The sequence below is a fragment of the Pleurodeles waltl genome, chromosome 8 (assembly GCF_031143425.1).
Source record: "Pleurodeles waltl isolate 20211129_DDA chromosome 8, aPleWal1.hap1.20221129, whole genome shotgun sequence".
NCBI lineage: Eukaryota > Metazoa > Chordata > Amphibia > Caudata > Salamandridae > Pleurodeles > Pleurodeles waltl.
In genome coordinates this window covers 1,326,267,562-1,326,281,836 of record NC_090447.1, presented here as the reverse complement: position 1 = coordinate 1,326,281,836, position 14,275 = coordinate 1,326,267,562, and the positions used below count along the sequence as shown (strand labels likewise).

At 49.5% G+C, this 14,275-nt stretch overlaps 1 protein-coding gene across 2 annotated transcripts in view; it reads right to left on the bottom strand.

Moving 5' to 3' along the window:
* Nucleotides 1-14,275, bottom strand: part of C8H11orf65 (chromosome 8 C11orf65 homolog) — a 269,451-nt gene that overhangs the window by 70,373 nt on the left and 184,803 nt on the right. For both annotated transcript variants that reach the window (XM_069202320.1, XM_069202318.1), the window contains exon 8: nt 9,824-9,879. In XM_069202320.1, the coding sequence (XP_069058421.1) occupies nt 9,824-9,879 (56 nt within the window). The remainder of the gene's footprint in view (nt 1-9,823; nt 9,880-14,275) is intronic.

The window sequence follows — 14,275 nt, the reverse complement described above, 5'->3', positions numbered from 1 at the left end:
GGCCCACAGTGATGACAGCCGCTCTGCATGCCTGGATCACGATGACCAACCTTGCCCTTCAGGAAACACTGGACAGCCGGTTACCCAGCCACAGTCCCAAACCACCAAAGAGCCTCCCCCTCAGGAAACACCACTACAGCACCCACCCAGCGGGCCCATACCTCTGTCCCCAGGACACGTCAAGCAGCAGTGTGTCCACCACTGCAGGGACCCCAGGCAACCCCACAAACACAGCACGATCAGGGACCTGGGGTCAGTGGCAGTGGGCATATGGTTCAGGAGGCAGAGGCACAGGACAACAGGGAAGCTGGGAGGACAGCTGTGCGACAGGGGGATGACAAGCCCAGGGAACCCACTCTCCACGAGGCACTTGCAGGGATTCTGGGAGCATACCACCATTCCCAGGAGACCATGGGCCTGATACTGTACAAGTTGCAGGAGACCCAGCTGCGGTAGGAGGGACAGTACCTGGGGATCAGGGAGGACCTGAAAGACATCCACACCACCCTGGTCACCATTGCAGGGGTGCTGGCAGACATGGCCAACACCATGAGGGAGGCAGTGGCACCCCAACGGGCCCCTGACATTAGCCACACTGATGAACAGCCATCCACCTCCGCCGGTGCTAGTGGACAGGAGGCCAGAGAACATTGCCAAGACTCCCGCCAGGAAATAAGACTCTCCTGAATGTCACCTTGTGTCCCACTCTGTCACCCTGTCCACCTTGAACTGCCACTGCTCCCCTTCCTATGCCCCCTTGGACAAAGCACCTGAGATCCAAATAGACTGGATTCTAACCTGGACTTTCCTCCATCAGCAACCCAGCCCATTGCAATACCCCCTACACTTATTACCACCTAATAGTTGCACAACTTCAAGCATGGAGTCTGTGGATTATATGACAAATGTATTAGTTTCACAAAATGTAAACACTGCAATTCTAATCTACTGTAATATTAACATAGGTATGACCTGTATTGGGCAACAGTAAACACACCAGGAGCCAGAGTGGGGCACAGAGATCTGAAAATAGAGATGCCAAGGGGTACAGTAAGTGGCCATAGAAATAGGGAAATCAGGCTGCCATGTACAATGTCAAAAACAATACTGCAATGGAAGGTGAAGTTACAGTGTCTTACCTGTGTGTCACTGGAAGTACTGTTGAATGAGTGTACTTCTGGTGTCCACAGCTTCTTCCTCTGCCTCCTCTTCGTCGCTGTCCACAGGCTCCAGCGCTGCCACATGACCATCTCCAGGCTCATCCTCCTGCAGAAAAGGCACGTGGCGTCTCAAGGCCAGGTTGTGCAACATGCAACGATGATCTGGCACACCTTCTTGAGTGAGTAGTACAGGGATCCACCTGCCAGATGGAGGCACCGGAATCTGGCCTTCAGGAGGCCAACGGTTTGCTCAATGATCCTCCTTGTTCGCTCATGTGCCTCATTGTAACGTTCCTCTGCCCTTGTCCTGGCATTCCTCACTGGGATCCGTAGCCATGAGAGGTTGAGGTAACCAGAGTCACCTGTAAATATCGAGGGACATCTGTTAGCCACACCCATATACCTACATCAACTGGGTGGGGACCATGGGCTCACCTATTAGCCACACCCCGTGCCTCTGGAGTGGAGACATCACATATGGAATGCAGCTATTCCTGAAGATAAAGGCATCATGCACAGAACCAGGATACTTGGCATTGACATGGGAGATGTCCTGGTCTGCCAAACACACCATCTGCACATTCAGAGAGTGAAAGCTTTTTAGCTTTTTCTATTCCTGAACACTTTTTCATTTCTTTTGGGGGGCGGGGGGACAAATGCAATATGTGTACAATCAATGGCACCAATGATGTTGGGGATATGTCCCAGGACATAAAAGTTAAAAGTCAGTCTTCACTGTGGCCAAATCCTCCACCTGGGGGAATACAATGTAGCTGCGCATGTGTTTCAGCAGGGCAGACATCACTCTGGTCAGCACGTTTGAGAACATTGGCTGAGACATCCCTGATGCCATGGCCACAGTCGCTTGGAAGAAACCACTTGCCAGGAAATGGAGCACTGACAGGACCTGCACTAGAGGGGGGATACCTGTGGGCTGGCGGATAGCTGAAATCAGGTCTGGCTCCAATTGGGCACACAGTTCTTGGATTGTGGCCCTATCAAGTCTGTAGGTCAGGATAATGTGACTGTACTCCATTGTCGCTAGGTCCACCAGGGGTATGTACACGGGGATGTCTCCATTTTCTATTAATCCTCAGCAGTTGAACTCTAGGGTGAAAAATGCTGAGCAGAGGGTCATATTCACACATATTTTAAAATATATATGCATTTCTTCCTTTACAAAAACAGTATGTGAACTCGAGAGTCAGTTGATGTGCGAATGTCTGCTGTGACGCAGTTAGGTGCCATGGCATGTGCCCCCGTGAAATGGCAGCTGTCTGACATGTGAGGAGAGACAAGTTGAAATGAGGTAATTCCGCTGGTGTTGTACGCTGTTGCGGTCGATGACCGCCGCGCCACTTCGCATTGGTTATCATTGGGCCGTATGGGTTCCAGGAGCCAATGGCGATGTAAACCGGCAGTAACGGTATGCACCGCTGCGGACGTGACCGCCATTTTTTATCTGTTCACTCACTTGCTACATGACCTTCAACAGGAGAGGACCTACACTGCAAGTGCTGCTGTGACCTGTGTCTGGAAGCGACAATGGCTCAAATGTCTGGGGAATGGGCCCCCGCCTCCACTTCGGAGGAGTTGGAGAGACTGGTACACTTTACTCTACGGTCCTCCAGACAAACAGGTGAGTACACTGTGAGCATGATGCGTGGGCAATGAATGTAGGGATTGCTGTGTGTGTAAGCCTCATGCAGGGGGGGGTTGGCTGAGGGGTTCTGGGCAGAGTGCTGCATGTATGGTGGTCTATTTCTGTGCATAAGGGGATGGGAGGTATATGGTGGGCCATTAGTGTAACAGGCCGGACAGTATGACTCATACCTTTTTCTATGCATATTTTCCTGTAGGTCAGCGCCCATCAGAAAAAGGGTATTTGGTGTGCCATCGCCAAGGAGGTGCGGCCCCTGGGGTTCTTTGACAGGCGGAGCACCCACTGCTGCAAACGGTGGGAGGACCTGCGCCGCTGGGCAAGGAAGACAGCGGAGGCCCAGCTGGGGCTGGCCTCCCAACGAGGAAGGGTTGCCCGTCGTACCCTGACCCCCCTGATGTTACGCATCCTGGCGGTGGCCTATCCGGAGTTGGATGGGCGCTTGAAGGCATCACAGCAGCCACAAGGGGATGAGTACAGATTCTGAATCATGACTTTGCGCGTGTTAAGGTTTTACCTGGATGGGGGATGTGCGCTTGAAGGCATCACAGCAGCCACAAGGGGGTGAGTACAGATTCTGAATCATGACTTTGCATGCGTTAAGGTTGTACCTGGGTGGGGGATGTGGGTGCCCCTAGGCCAGGGCGAACATGGCAGGGTAGGTCCCATGTTGGGCAGGCTTTGAAGCACTCCAACCCCAATAGTGTTAGTGGGCATCTACTACTGGGCAGGGTCCTGTGGGTTTCAGGTGTGCAGCTAATGGTGTTAGGCATTGTACCCCATGGGCTGGTGACTAGCATTGTAACTGGTAGTGCATGGCCTAGTGCATAGGGCTGTTCCCTGTGTGCTGTGTACACCAACGGTAGTGTTGTTGCTGGCATTGACCAAGTGTATCCTTTGTCTCTCCCCCCTTTTTGTTTTGTCACCCTGTCCTTGTGTGCATTAGCATCATCTGGCTTAGGAGCAGAGGCACCGGCGACGGAGGGAGCTGCATCCCACATAGGCCTGGAGGCCGAATCCACCGACGGTAAGGGCACCAGTGGGGCGGAGGGTGAGGGGAGCACCACGACAGAGACAGGAGGGGACACTACCGACAGCGACTCCTCCTCTGATGGAAGCTCCCTGGTAGTGGCGGACACCTCTGTGCCCACCACAACAACAGGTACAGCTGCCACCCCCGTACCAGCACCGTCCTCCCAGCAGCCCCTCAGAGTGTTTCCCGTGCCTGCTCACCCAGGAGGTTGGGCATCTCCTTCGCCCCAGGCACCTCAGGCCCTGCCCCAGTCAGCCCTGCTGCCCTCAATGAGGAGGCTGTTGACCTCCTGATATCCCTCACTGTTGGGCAGTCAACCATACTGAATGCTATCCAGGGAGTAGCAGGGCATTTGCAACAAACAATGCATACCTGGAGGGCATTCACTCTGGCGTGGCTGCCCAACAGAGAGCATTCCAGGCTCTGGCCTCCGCACTGATGGCAGCCATTGTCCCTGTCTTCAGCCTCCCCCTCCACCTTCCTCTACCCAGTACCAATCACCTCAACCCCAGCCTATGCCAAGCACACCTTCAAACCAGCAATCACCCAAATCAACACACAGAAGTGGCTCAGGCAAACACAAGCATCACACTACATCTCACAGGCACTCACACAAGCACCATCCCCATGCAGACACAACAACATCCACTGCCTCCACTGTATCCCCCCTCCTCCTCCGCGTACACCCCCTCCCAGTAGCGTCTCTACTCACACCTGCATGCACTACATCCTTATCCACTACCTCCATCAGCAGCACCCCTATCACTACACGACCCTCACTGGCAGTCACCACCCCCACATCCATGCACACGTCCCCTGTGTCCTCACCCACTGTGTCTGTGAGCCCTCCTCCCAAAGTACACAAATGCAAGCACCCACCCAACCAACAGGCATCCGCCTCACAACATCCAGCCCATGCACCTGCACCCAAACATAGCAGACTGACACCTAATACAACCACTCCCAAACCTTCACCCTCTTCCCGCCCCAGTGTCCCGAAGAAGCTTTTCCTTGCCACCACTGACCTATCCTTACCCCTCTCCTCACTCCCCCATCCTTCACCTCGTGCCAGGGTGGCCAGAACCCAGCCCAGCACCTCAGCCACCCAGTCCACGGCCACTGTGGTTTCTGCAGCTGTGAGAGGCTCCAAGGCGGCACCTGTCAGCCCAGCCAGTGTGCCACCAACACCTGCCAAGGCCAAGAAGGGTCCGCCACCTGGCAAGGGCAAGAAGGGGACAGCATCCAGCAAGGGGAAGGAGGCACAACCAGCCAGCAGGGCCAAGTCAAAGACTCCAGCTGGCAGAAGCAAGGAGGCACCACCATCTGCCAAGGGCAGGAAGGGGCACAGAACACCAGCCATGGCACTTCAGCCATTCGAAGCTGCAGGTGAAGGCCTGAAGGATACCACCACAACTGCCAGCACCGCCACATGCACCGCAGCCAGCACCGCCACCTGCACCGCGGCCAGCACTGCCGCAGGGCCCGCGGCAAGCAGCACCACTGCCAGCAACAGCCCCAGTGGACAGCCGTCCAAGGCTGCAGGTGAAGGCCTGGAGGCTACCACCACTACTGCCAGCACCGCCACCTGCACAGCGGCCAGCACCGCCACCTGCCCCGCCGCAAGCAGCACCACTGCCAGCAGCAGCAGGCCCAGTTGGCAGCCATCCGAGGCTGCAGGTGAAGGCCTGGAGGCTACCACCACAACTGCCAACACCGCCACCTGCAGCGCAACTGGCATTCACTGAGCAGCCGTCACCGCCAGAGAGCAGTGTGTAGTGGTGACTACATGGGCTGAGGGCATCCTGGCCCCTGCAGAAGCTGTCGTTGTGACACCCAGGTGAGAGGCTGTGAACTTGCACTCCAAAACAGCTGCATCACAGGGTGCAATGCCCCCTCCAGACCCAGTGGAAGAAGGCATCCACTCAGCCCTTCGTTGCCTGGATGAAGCACACTGGGCACATGGCCCCCTCCAGAACTAGTGGAAGAAGGCATCAACTCAGCCACTCCTTGCCAGGATGAAGCACACTGGGCACATGGCCCCCTCCAGAACCAGTGGAGAAGCCACCCACTTGAGAGACTGTGGCTTTGCACTCCCCAGGACCAAGCAGTGGGCAAACCACCCACTTGAGAGACTGTGGCTTTGCACTCCCCAAGACCAAGCAGTGGCATGGAGCCCCCTCCAGGAGCAGTGGCGTTGTACCATCTTCCGGCTGAGGTGCCCCCCCCTTCCCCGTCTCACTGAGGTGCCTGTGTGTTTTCGACCTGATGCCCCTGCAGTATTCTCTCCGTATTGAGGCAGGAGTTAAGTGTGGCCTTGGCCTATGTGTTTTGGCCCAGTTGGCCACGGACAATTTTGGAGTGGGCATTGTCCCGCCTCTTGTATATATTGTACATACTGTTTTATCTTTATGACCGTATTTCTAAGTATTACTAATATTACACTCATTTGACTCCATTCCTTTTGTCCTTGCGTTATTCCAGAGGGTTACGGGGTGGGTGTATATGTAATGTTGTTGCATGTGTTTGTGTATATGGTGTTGGGAGTGGGGGTGTTGTGTGTGTCACTCTCTTTTTCCTCCGCCCCTCCTTTGTGTGCTAGGTGCAATACTCACTGTGGTCAGCGTTGCCTGCGTTCATGTTCCTGGTATATGAGAAGATACACCAGCATGAGGAACACTTGCAGCTCGGGCTCCATGGTGTCCTGGTTCTTCCTTGAGTGTCGAGAGGTGAGTGGTCTCCCTTCTGTGTTCTGTTTCCGCCATGCTTTTGATGGCGTTGGTACCGCCCCGGAAAAGCTGGCGGATGGGCAAGTTGTAATTTAGATGGCGGTACATTGTCTTCCGTCTGGCTGTTGGCGGTTACCGCTGCGGTGTTTGTTGCTACCACTGTGGCGGTCGGAGTGTTAAAGTGGCTGTCTGTTGGCGGTTTCCGCCGTGGTCATGATTCCATTTTTTTTTTTTTACTGTTGGCTGTGTAACTGCCGCTTTATCACCGACTGCCAGGGTTGTAATGAGGGAAAAACTCCTGTGCTGCTCCCGGAGGCCATTGTGGAATCATCATTAATACAATCTGACTGTGAGAGAGAGGCGAATCCCAGTCTAGTTGGGACACTGCATCCCCCTGTGACGGCGTGAAATTTAAGGCCTCCTCAGTCAGCACGCGGCCCAAGAGGGCGGGATTCCCTGATGCATGATAACCGGAGACCCTGGAACCATGACAAAGTGGTGACCGGAGTTGGAACTGTTACATTACCCTGGTGTGTGGCTTGAGGACCTTGTTGGGAATGTTCAAAAGACACCAGTGGACCCGGGATTAAGAAAGAGAGCCAGACCTAGAAGCCTTCATAAGAGGCACAGATTGGGAACTGTTCCTTGGCCCAGCTGTTCTGTTCCAGCTCAGCCCGCAGAGGTCTGAGCGGCAACAGTGGTGAAGATGCCCACACCTGCAGGCAACGATGCACAGGCTTACGTGGGCTCCCACTGCAGGAAGCGGTTCATTGCTACCCTTAGTGGCCAGGGCTCCAGTGAGCAGGAAGACAGCCCCGGATGCAGGGACATTTTATTCAACCACATGCAAAGGGGCATATTTATTATACCTGAAGCAACTAGGGTCATGCACACAGAGGTCTTGCACGAGTGGCTTTCCCTACAAAAAGGCACCTGTTAGCTCACAGAGAACTTGGGGCCTACTGATAGTGTGAGGAGGTGAGGGCCCTCCGTGTTCACACAGACACAAAGATGAAACAAGAGCCCCAATCTGAGCAAGCACTGATGTCACAAACATTGAGAGACAGCACAATGTCTGTGAAATATCCCTCCCTTTATTGCTTCTCAGTAAGAGAGGAAGAGCGCTGCCACAGCAGACAATCAGGGAGCCACACTGTCCTAATATCGCTGTTGGGTGTGGGCACTGCACCTTGAGCTGTCTCACACCTTACTGATGAGACAGTCCGCCCCAGAGGAGAAAAGGGTCTCCCTGATGAGAAGCATACAGAGATGGAAAATGAAGATAGCTCCATAAACCAAAAAGCCATCCATGATGGTAAATCAAATTAATGCTGTTGCCACAAATGTGAACTTGGTCCTCACTGACCACAGACAATTGGCAGAGGAGGTTTTGCACAATAGAGCAGAAGATGCTGATGGCTGCTCGACCAGAAACAATATTTGCTTGATAAGAATCCCAGAAAAAATAGAACTTCCCTCTGCAGAATAAGCCTTAGAGCAGCGGTTTAGTATGAATGTCTTGGATCACACAATTCTCCAGATTTTTCGGGTGGAACGAGCACACAGGGTGTCATAGCACCCAGCGTCCTGGGTGGCTAGATTGCTGAATTTCCACCACCAAGACAAGATCCTACAGATGGCTTGTCCACAATGGACAATATACCTGTTTATTCTCAACAAAGGTGCGTCTTTGGCACTGAACCTGTGTGGTTTAATCTGAGAACCAGCATGATGTATGAAAAGCTTTCTTATAGCACAACCTTTCTTATATCGGGACAAATTGAGAATTATTGTGGATGCAACACATTTTTTACACTTCCAACAGAGTCCTAGGACTCAATGGAGTCGATGGGGCTATCTAAGACAGGCCCCACAGAAAGGGCACGAGGAAATAAAGGTCCAAGGAAGAGAGGCAGGAAAAATAGGGAACAAATTGATGTTTTCTCGACGATAGAGCACACAGCGCAGGAAAGATCAAGACTAGTAGAGTATGTCACTAAGAACAGAGACAAATCTATGACTATAACCGAGGGTCACAAGATGAGACAGGAGACTCTGGTGATCACTCCACTACAGAGATCCTGAGGCCCTGCATGGAGATTACACCAATGACCTTGGATATAATTTCTGGACTGAGTAGAGATCTAAAATGCTAAGCAAAGTCTGTGGCCTGGATTGCTGGGGAGACAGGGCTCCCCTTGTCGCCTCTTGGCCCTGGTGATCTGGGAACAAAGTGATGCCCAGACAGGTAAACATGAATTATTTCCTGGGGACTCCAGGGATGCTCAAAGTAGATTTAATGTTACATACTCTTGAGTTACACACATCATACTTTACCTGAAGACTTGCAGCACCGTGACGCCTGACCTCAGGAACTACTCCTCTGACTTCTGGGACTGGAATCAACACTTTGACTTGGACAAGTCTCGTCAAGGAGTCTTTTGGTGCTTGGCGATCTCGTATGTCTTTCGGGTTCATAGATGCACAGGCACGGCAGGCCTTAGAGATTAGGCTTGATCTCAAACACCACTGGCAAACCTGCTGAGGATCTGTCACAGACATTTGTTTACAACAGTCCTTACAGAGTTTGAATCCTGTCATCTTGGGTGGTGACATTTCCCTTGCACACTGAATATTTTTGGTTGGAAAAACTGTCTCAAAAAGACGAAAGGTAGCTCTAGATCCGAATCTGATGGCGGGGAAGTTAAATGATGTCACAGCACAGGAGTGCCACCTATATAGGTCCCCCACATCATTTCAGGGGCGGAATAGCATCAGTTTGGAGCAGTACTGCACCAGCTTACGGCGTGCAGAGGTACTGCTCAAAAGTTTCCAGATCCAGTCCGACTCCTGGAGAATATTCAAAAGGTGAGGAATCTGTGGCTAGAAGTCTATCAGAAATTAAGTGACTGGTCACCTAACATTATTGCTCTGAGTGGCGGGAGGAGGGGATTGTGTGTATGAGGACATGTTTGGTGTGGTTATGCTCGTGTGACTTATGACCATAATGTTTAGATGTACCAATAATGACATGCTGAAATGTTAGTTTCTGTATGATTGATGAATCGAAAATTAATAAAGAGCAATTGTTTAAAAAAAGTCAAGGGTAATTATTAAAGAACATGTGTAACAAGCTGATGTTAGTAGAATTACATTTTAGGACTGAACTTTAAAAAAAAGTGTGTCTAAATTGTTTTTGGGTTTCTCAAATAAACAATAGATTACATGAATAACTTTACTGTACCTATGTAAGCTGTCGAAGACATGCTTGTTCCAGTTTTTTTCCAACTGCCAATATACCTAAAAAAAAAAAAAATCATAAAAAGTTAATTGTAGTATCTGCAGAATTAAATAATTATAATAATATTTTTCAATAATTTTATCATCGCAGCATGAAAGCGTTCCATGCCATAGTTCTAGATTTGACGATGTTATCGTGTTCTAAGTTCTATCTGAGTCCGTTGAGACGGAGCTATTGAAATTACTGACTGGAGATCTTGTACTTCATTTAATAAAGAAACTCAATTTGATGTGAGGCAACAATACTGCAGACTTTGGTGTTCCGTACCCCTGCATGGAGTGCATGTAAAGGATCTTCACCTCTAAACAAAAAGAATAGCGACTCCACTGACATTTATTGAAATATTTCTGCTCAGCTCATAAGCAACCTAGTTCAGCATTCAGTAAATTAACTTTATTCCTGTCTTAAAATTAAAATGATTTAGAAAATTACCTATTTTAATTTTAGAGTTGTACAATTAGATGTGTGAGACTAGTGTGAGGAGAAAAACTATCCTAGGTTGTGCAAATCCACAAGCCCAGAGTTTAAAAGACGCTTCTCTCAGGTTTACTCAGCCATCGAACACTCTTTCCTACCTAAGTGACATCACAAAGAGAGACATAGTAACGAATATGTCTTTGCACTGCAAGCCATAGTCACTGAGGAATACTCAGGTTAGTAAAGAGCTTCAGCTAAGAAAAAGTACCTGGCTTTCCCTGTTAAGCATCAGGTACTAATACAATAAAGGAGAGACACTGAGGGCTATATTTATACTTTTTGACGCACAACTGCGCAGACGCAGTTGTGCGTCAAAAATGTTACCGTCGGCTAACGCCATTCCTACGCGCCATGCGGGCGCCTTATTTAAGGAATGACGTTAGCCGGCGCTGCGGACTGGTCTGAGTAGAAAAAAATGACTCAAACCTGGCAGCGCCGGTGTAGGGGAAAATGGGTGTTGTGTGCCCAAAAAATGGTGCAAGTGAGGTCTGAGGAAGAAATCATGCCTCAAACCGGACTTGCGCCATTTTTTGACGCACAACCCCCATTGTAATGACTCATGTCTTAGCAAAGACAGGAGTCATGCCCCCTTGCCCAATGGCCATGTCCAGGGGACTTCTGTCCCCTGGGCATGGTCATTGGGCACAGTTGCATGTAGGGGGGCCCAAATTAGGCCCCCCCATGCCACTTTAAAATAAAAGAAAAATTACTTACCTGAACTTACCTGTACTTACCTGGGATGGGTCCCCCCATCCATGGATGTCCTCCAGGGGTGGGCAAGGGTGGCAGGGGGTGTCCCTGGGGGCAGGGAAGGGCACCTCTGGACTCCTTCCGAGCCCACAGGTCCCTTAACGCCTGCCCTGACCCAGGCGTTAACAAACGGCGCACATCAGGCTGTGCGCCGTTTTTTAAGGCCGACCCCCTCCTGTGTGTCAAAATAACGCTGGGGTATAAATAAGGCGCACAGGCCTTAAAGTCATTTTTTGTGTGGGAGTGCCCACCTTGCATATCATTAACGCAAGGCAGTTTCCCGCATCCAAAAAATGACGCACACGGTGGAATTTTGATGTCCACGGGGTCGGGCGTCAGAATTTAAATATGAGGCAAGGTTTGCGCCGAATGTGCGTCAAAACTTTTGACGCACATTCGGCGCAAACAGAGTATAAATATGCCCCTTAGAGAGGTAATAGCAATACATACACCACAAATCCTGCAGCATGCGTGCATTGTTTGGAATAATGTATTAGAGACCTGGTAACTGGAGAAAACATAAGCTGGAAAAAAGGAATTGAGCTAAAGGAAACTTACAGAAGATTGTGTGATGGTTAATTTAGTCAAATATTTTAATTTGGTATATTCAAATTTTATTTTAGTTTGTGTTGGCAATATTCTATTCTTCAGATTCGTATAGCACAAAAGAATATTGCCACATCCATTGATCTTAGCCACAGCAGGTAACCCACTTGTACGATGGAAACTGTGGAGATAAAATGTTTTCTCCATACATCATAGCCAAAGGAGGCAATATATTTGCTCCCTAAAGCTAACAAGAAGGATAAGTTACTTACCTGTAAATCCTAGTTCTTTTCCAGGGGTATCCTCATCAAAGTCATAAACATTGAATATTCCCGCCCTCGAGCGGGGACCCCGGAGCATACATAAAATACACACATATAAAAGTATGAAATATGCACGAAAAATATATATATAGCATTTTTAGTAGACAAATTTTCATACTAAACTCATATATACGTGTGTATAACAGCAATGCAGACTATATTCATAAACAGGCTAAAATGCTTTATTTCTATGGATTTCTTTTTTTTTTTTTTTAAACAGTCCTTTTCAAAATTACAATAAGAGAAAAACTTTCCAAAGCCCCATAGCTGGGCCCAGGGAAAGAAGCAGTAGCAACACCAGTGAAAAAAGAGAAAAAACTACATTGAAAACAATGGAGCATTATCAGCCAATAGGCTGCATGCAGGTTAACACAGGAGAACCATAAAATTCTGGCACTGTGCCTTTAAGACCCTGAGCACCTCCAGTATCCCACCATGCCTCAGGGGTGAAGGAGAGGTGACAGTTGGTTCACAGTTAGGTCAGTACTTTTTTACAGTGACTACTTGTCCAGCAGATTCGAAAGATAGTGTGTCCTGTACTTCTAGGAGACTTGCGTCCGGGGAGGAGGGTGGGTTGTTTATGACTTTGATGAGGATACGCCTGGAAGAGAACTAAGAGTTACAGGTAAGTAACTTATCCTTCTCTTCCAGGGGATCCTCATCAATAGTCATAAATATTTAATAGATTAGCAAGCCCATCCCTTAACTTTGCGGACTGTCTAATAGAAGTGCAGGAAGGGATATATATTATGCAAACAAATTTCTCAGAGATGCTTGCCCAACTTGGGCATCTGCTCTGGCATCTGAGTCCAAACAGTAATGCCTAGTAAATGTATGTACAGACTTCCATGTAGCAGCCTTACAAATTTCAGAGATTGGAACATTACAAAGGAGGGCAGCCGTAGCCGCCTTTCCTCTTGTCGAATGAGCCTTAGGCCTAGCAAGTAGCTGTTTGTTAGCCAATTGATATGCAGTAACAATACATGAAACTATCCATCTAGATATGGTTGGTTTCGAGGCTGCCTCGCCTGTTCTCAAATGACCGTAATTTACAAATAAGTGGTGAGATTGTCTAATTAGTTTGGTCTTATCCAAGTAAAATTTTAGCACTCTTTTCAAATCCAGGGAGTGCAAAGCTTTCTCCGCCGGAGTATCCGGATTGGGGGAAAAAAGTTGGTAGTGAAATAGTCTGATTGATGTGAAAATCTGACACCACCATCGGTAAGAATGATGGATGAGTTCGTAGAACCACTCTATTCTCGTGGAAGACTGTATGGTTCTTTGGAGGACAAAGCCTGAATTTCACTGACCCTCCTCGCGGAAGTAATGGCTACCAGAAAATCCGTCTTCCACGTAAGGTGTTTCAAAGAGGCTTTGTGGATAGGTTCGAAAGGAGGGCCTATGAGTTTCGATAGTACTATGTTTAGCTCCCATTGAGGGGAGGGTTTTCGAATGGGTGGAAAAACTTTTTTCAAACCTTCTAAAAAAATCCTTGACTACTTGCATTGTAAAAAAGGATTCCTGAGAAGGTGATTTACGATAGGCTGTAATGGCAGATAAATGTACCTTAATAGATGACACTTGCAGACCCGATTTTGCCAAATGGAGTAGGTAAGACAGTATGACCTCCTCCTGAGCCAGTATAGGATTCTGACCTTGCTGACGACACCATATGTAGAACCTCTTCCACTTGAACGCGTAAGAACGCTGCGTGGAAGGTCGTCTGGACTTCTTTAAGATGTTCATGCACTCCTGCGAGAGCCCTAGGTGCCCATACTGCAGGAATTCAGGAGCCATGCCGTCAAGCTCAGAGAGGGAAGGTTGGGGTGAAGTATCCTGCCTCCCAGCCTGCAAAGGAGATCCGGTCTGCACGGCAGCCTCCTGTGAGGCTGTTCTGATAGGTTGAGGAGATCTGTGTACCAGAACTGACGAGGTCATTGCGGAGCTATGAGAATCATTCTGGTGCTGGATCTGTAGAGTTTGTTTATCACCGCTGGTATGAGGGGAATCGGTGGAAAAGTGTAGAGAAATATCCCTGACCAGTCGATCAACAGGGCATTCCCTCGAGACCCCAGACAGTAAAACTTGGACGCGAAGTCTGGGCATTTCTTGTTTTCCTCGTCTGCGAAGAGATCTAATTGAGGCCGACCCCAGTGACCGAAGATGTCTCTGACGACCTCGTCGAGAAGAACCCAATCGTGGGCGTCCTCGAGAGTTCTGCTCAGGAAGTCCGCCTCCACGTTTTGTTTCCCTGGTAGGTGAACTGCTGTAAGAGACATTCCCCTCGCTAGGAGCCAAT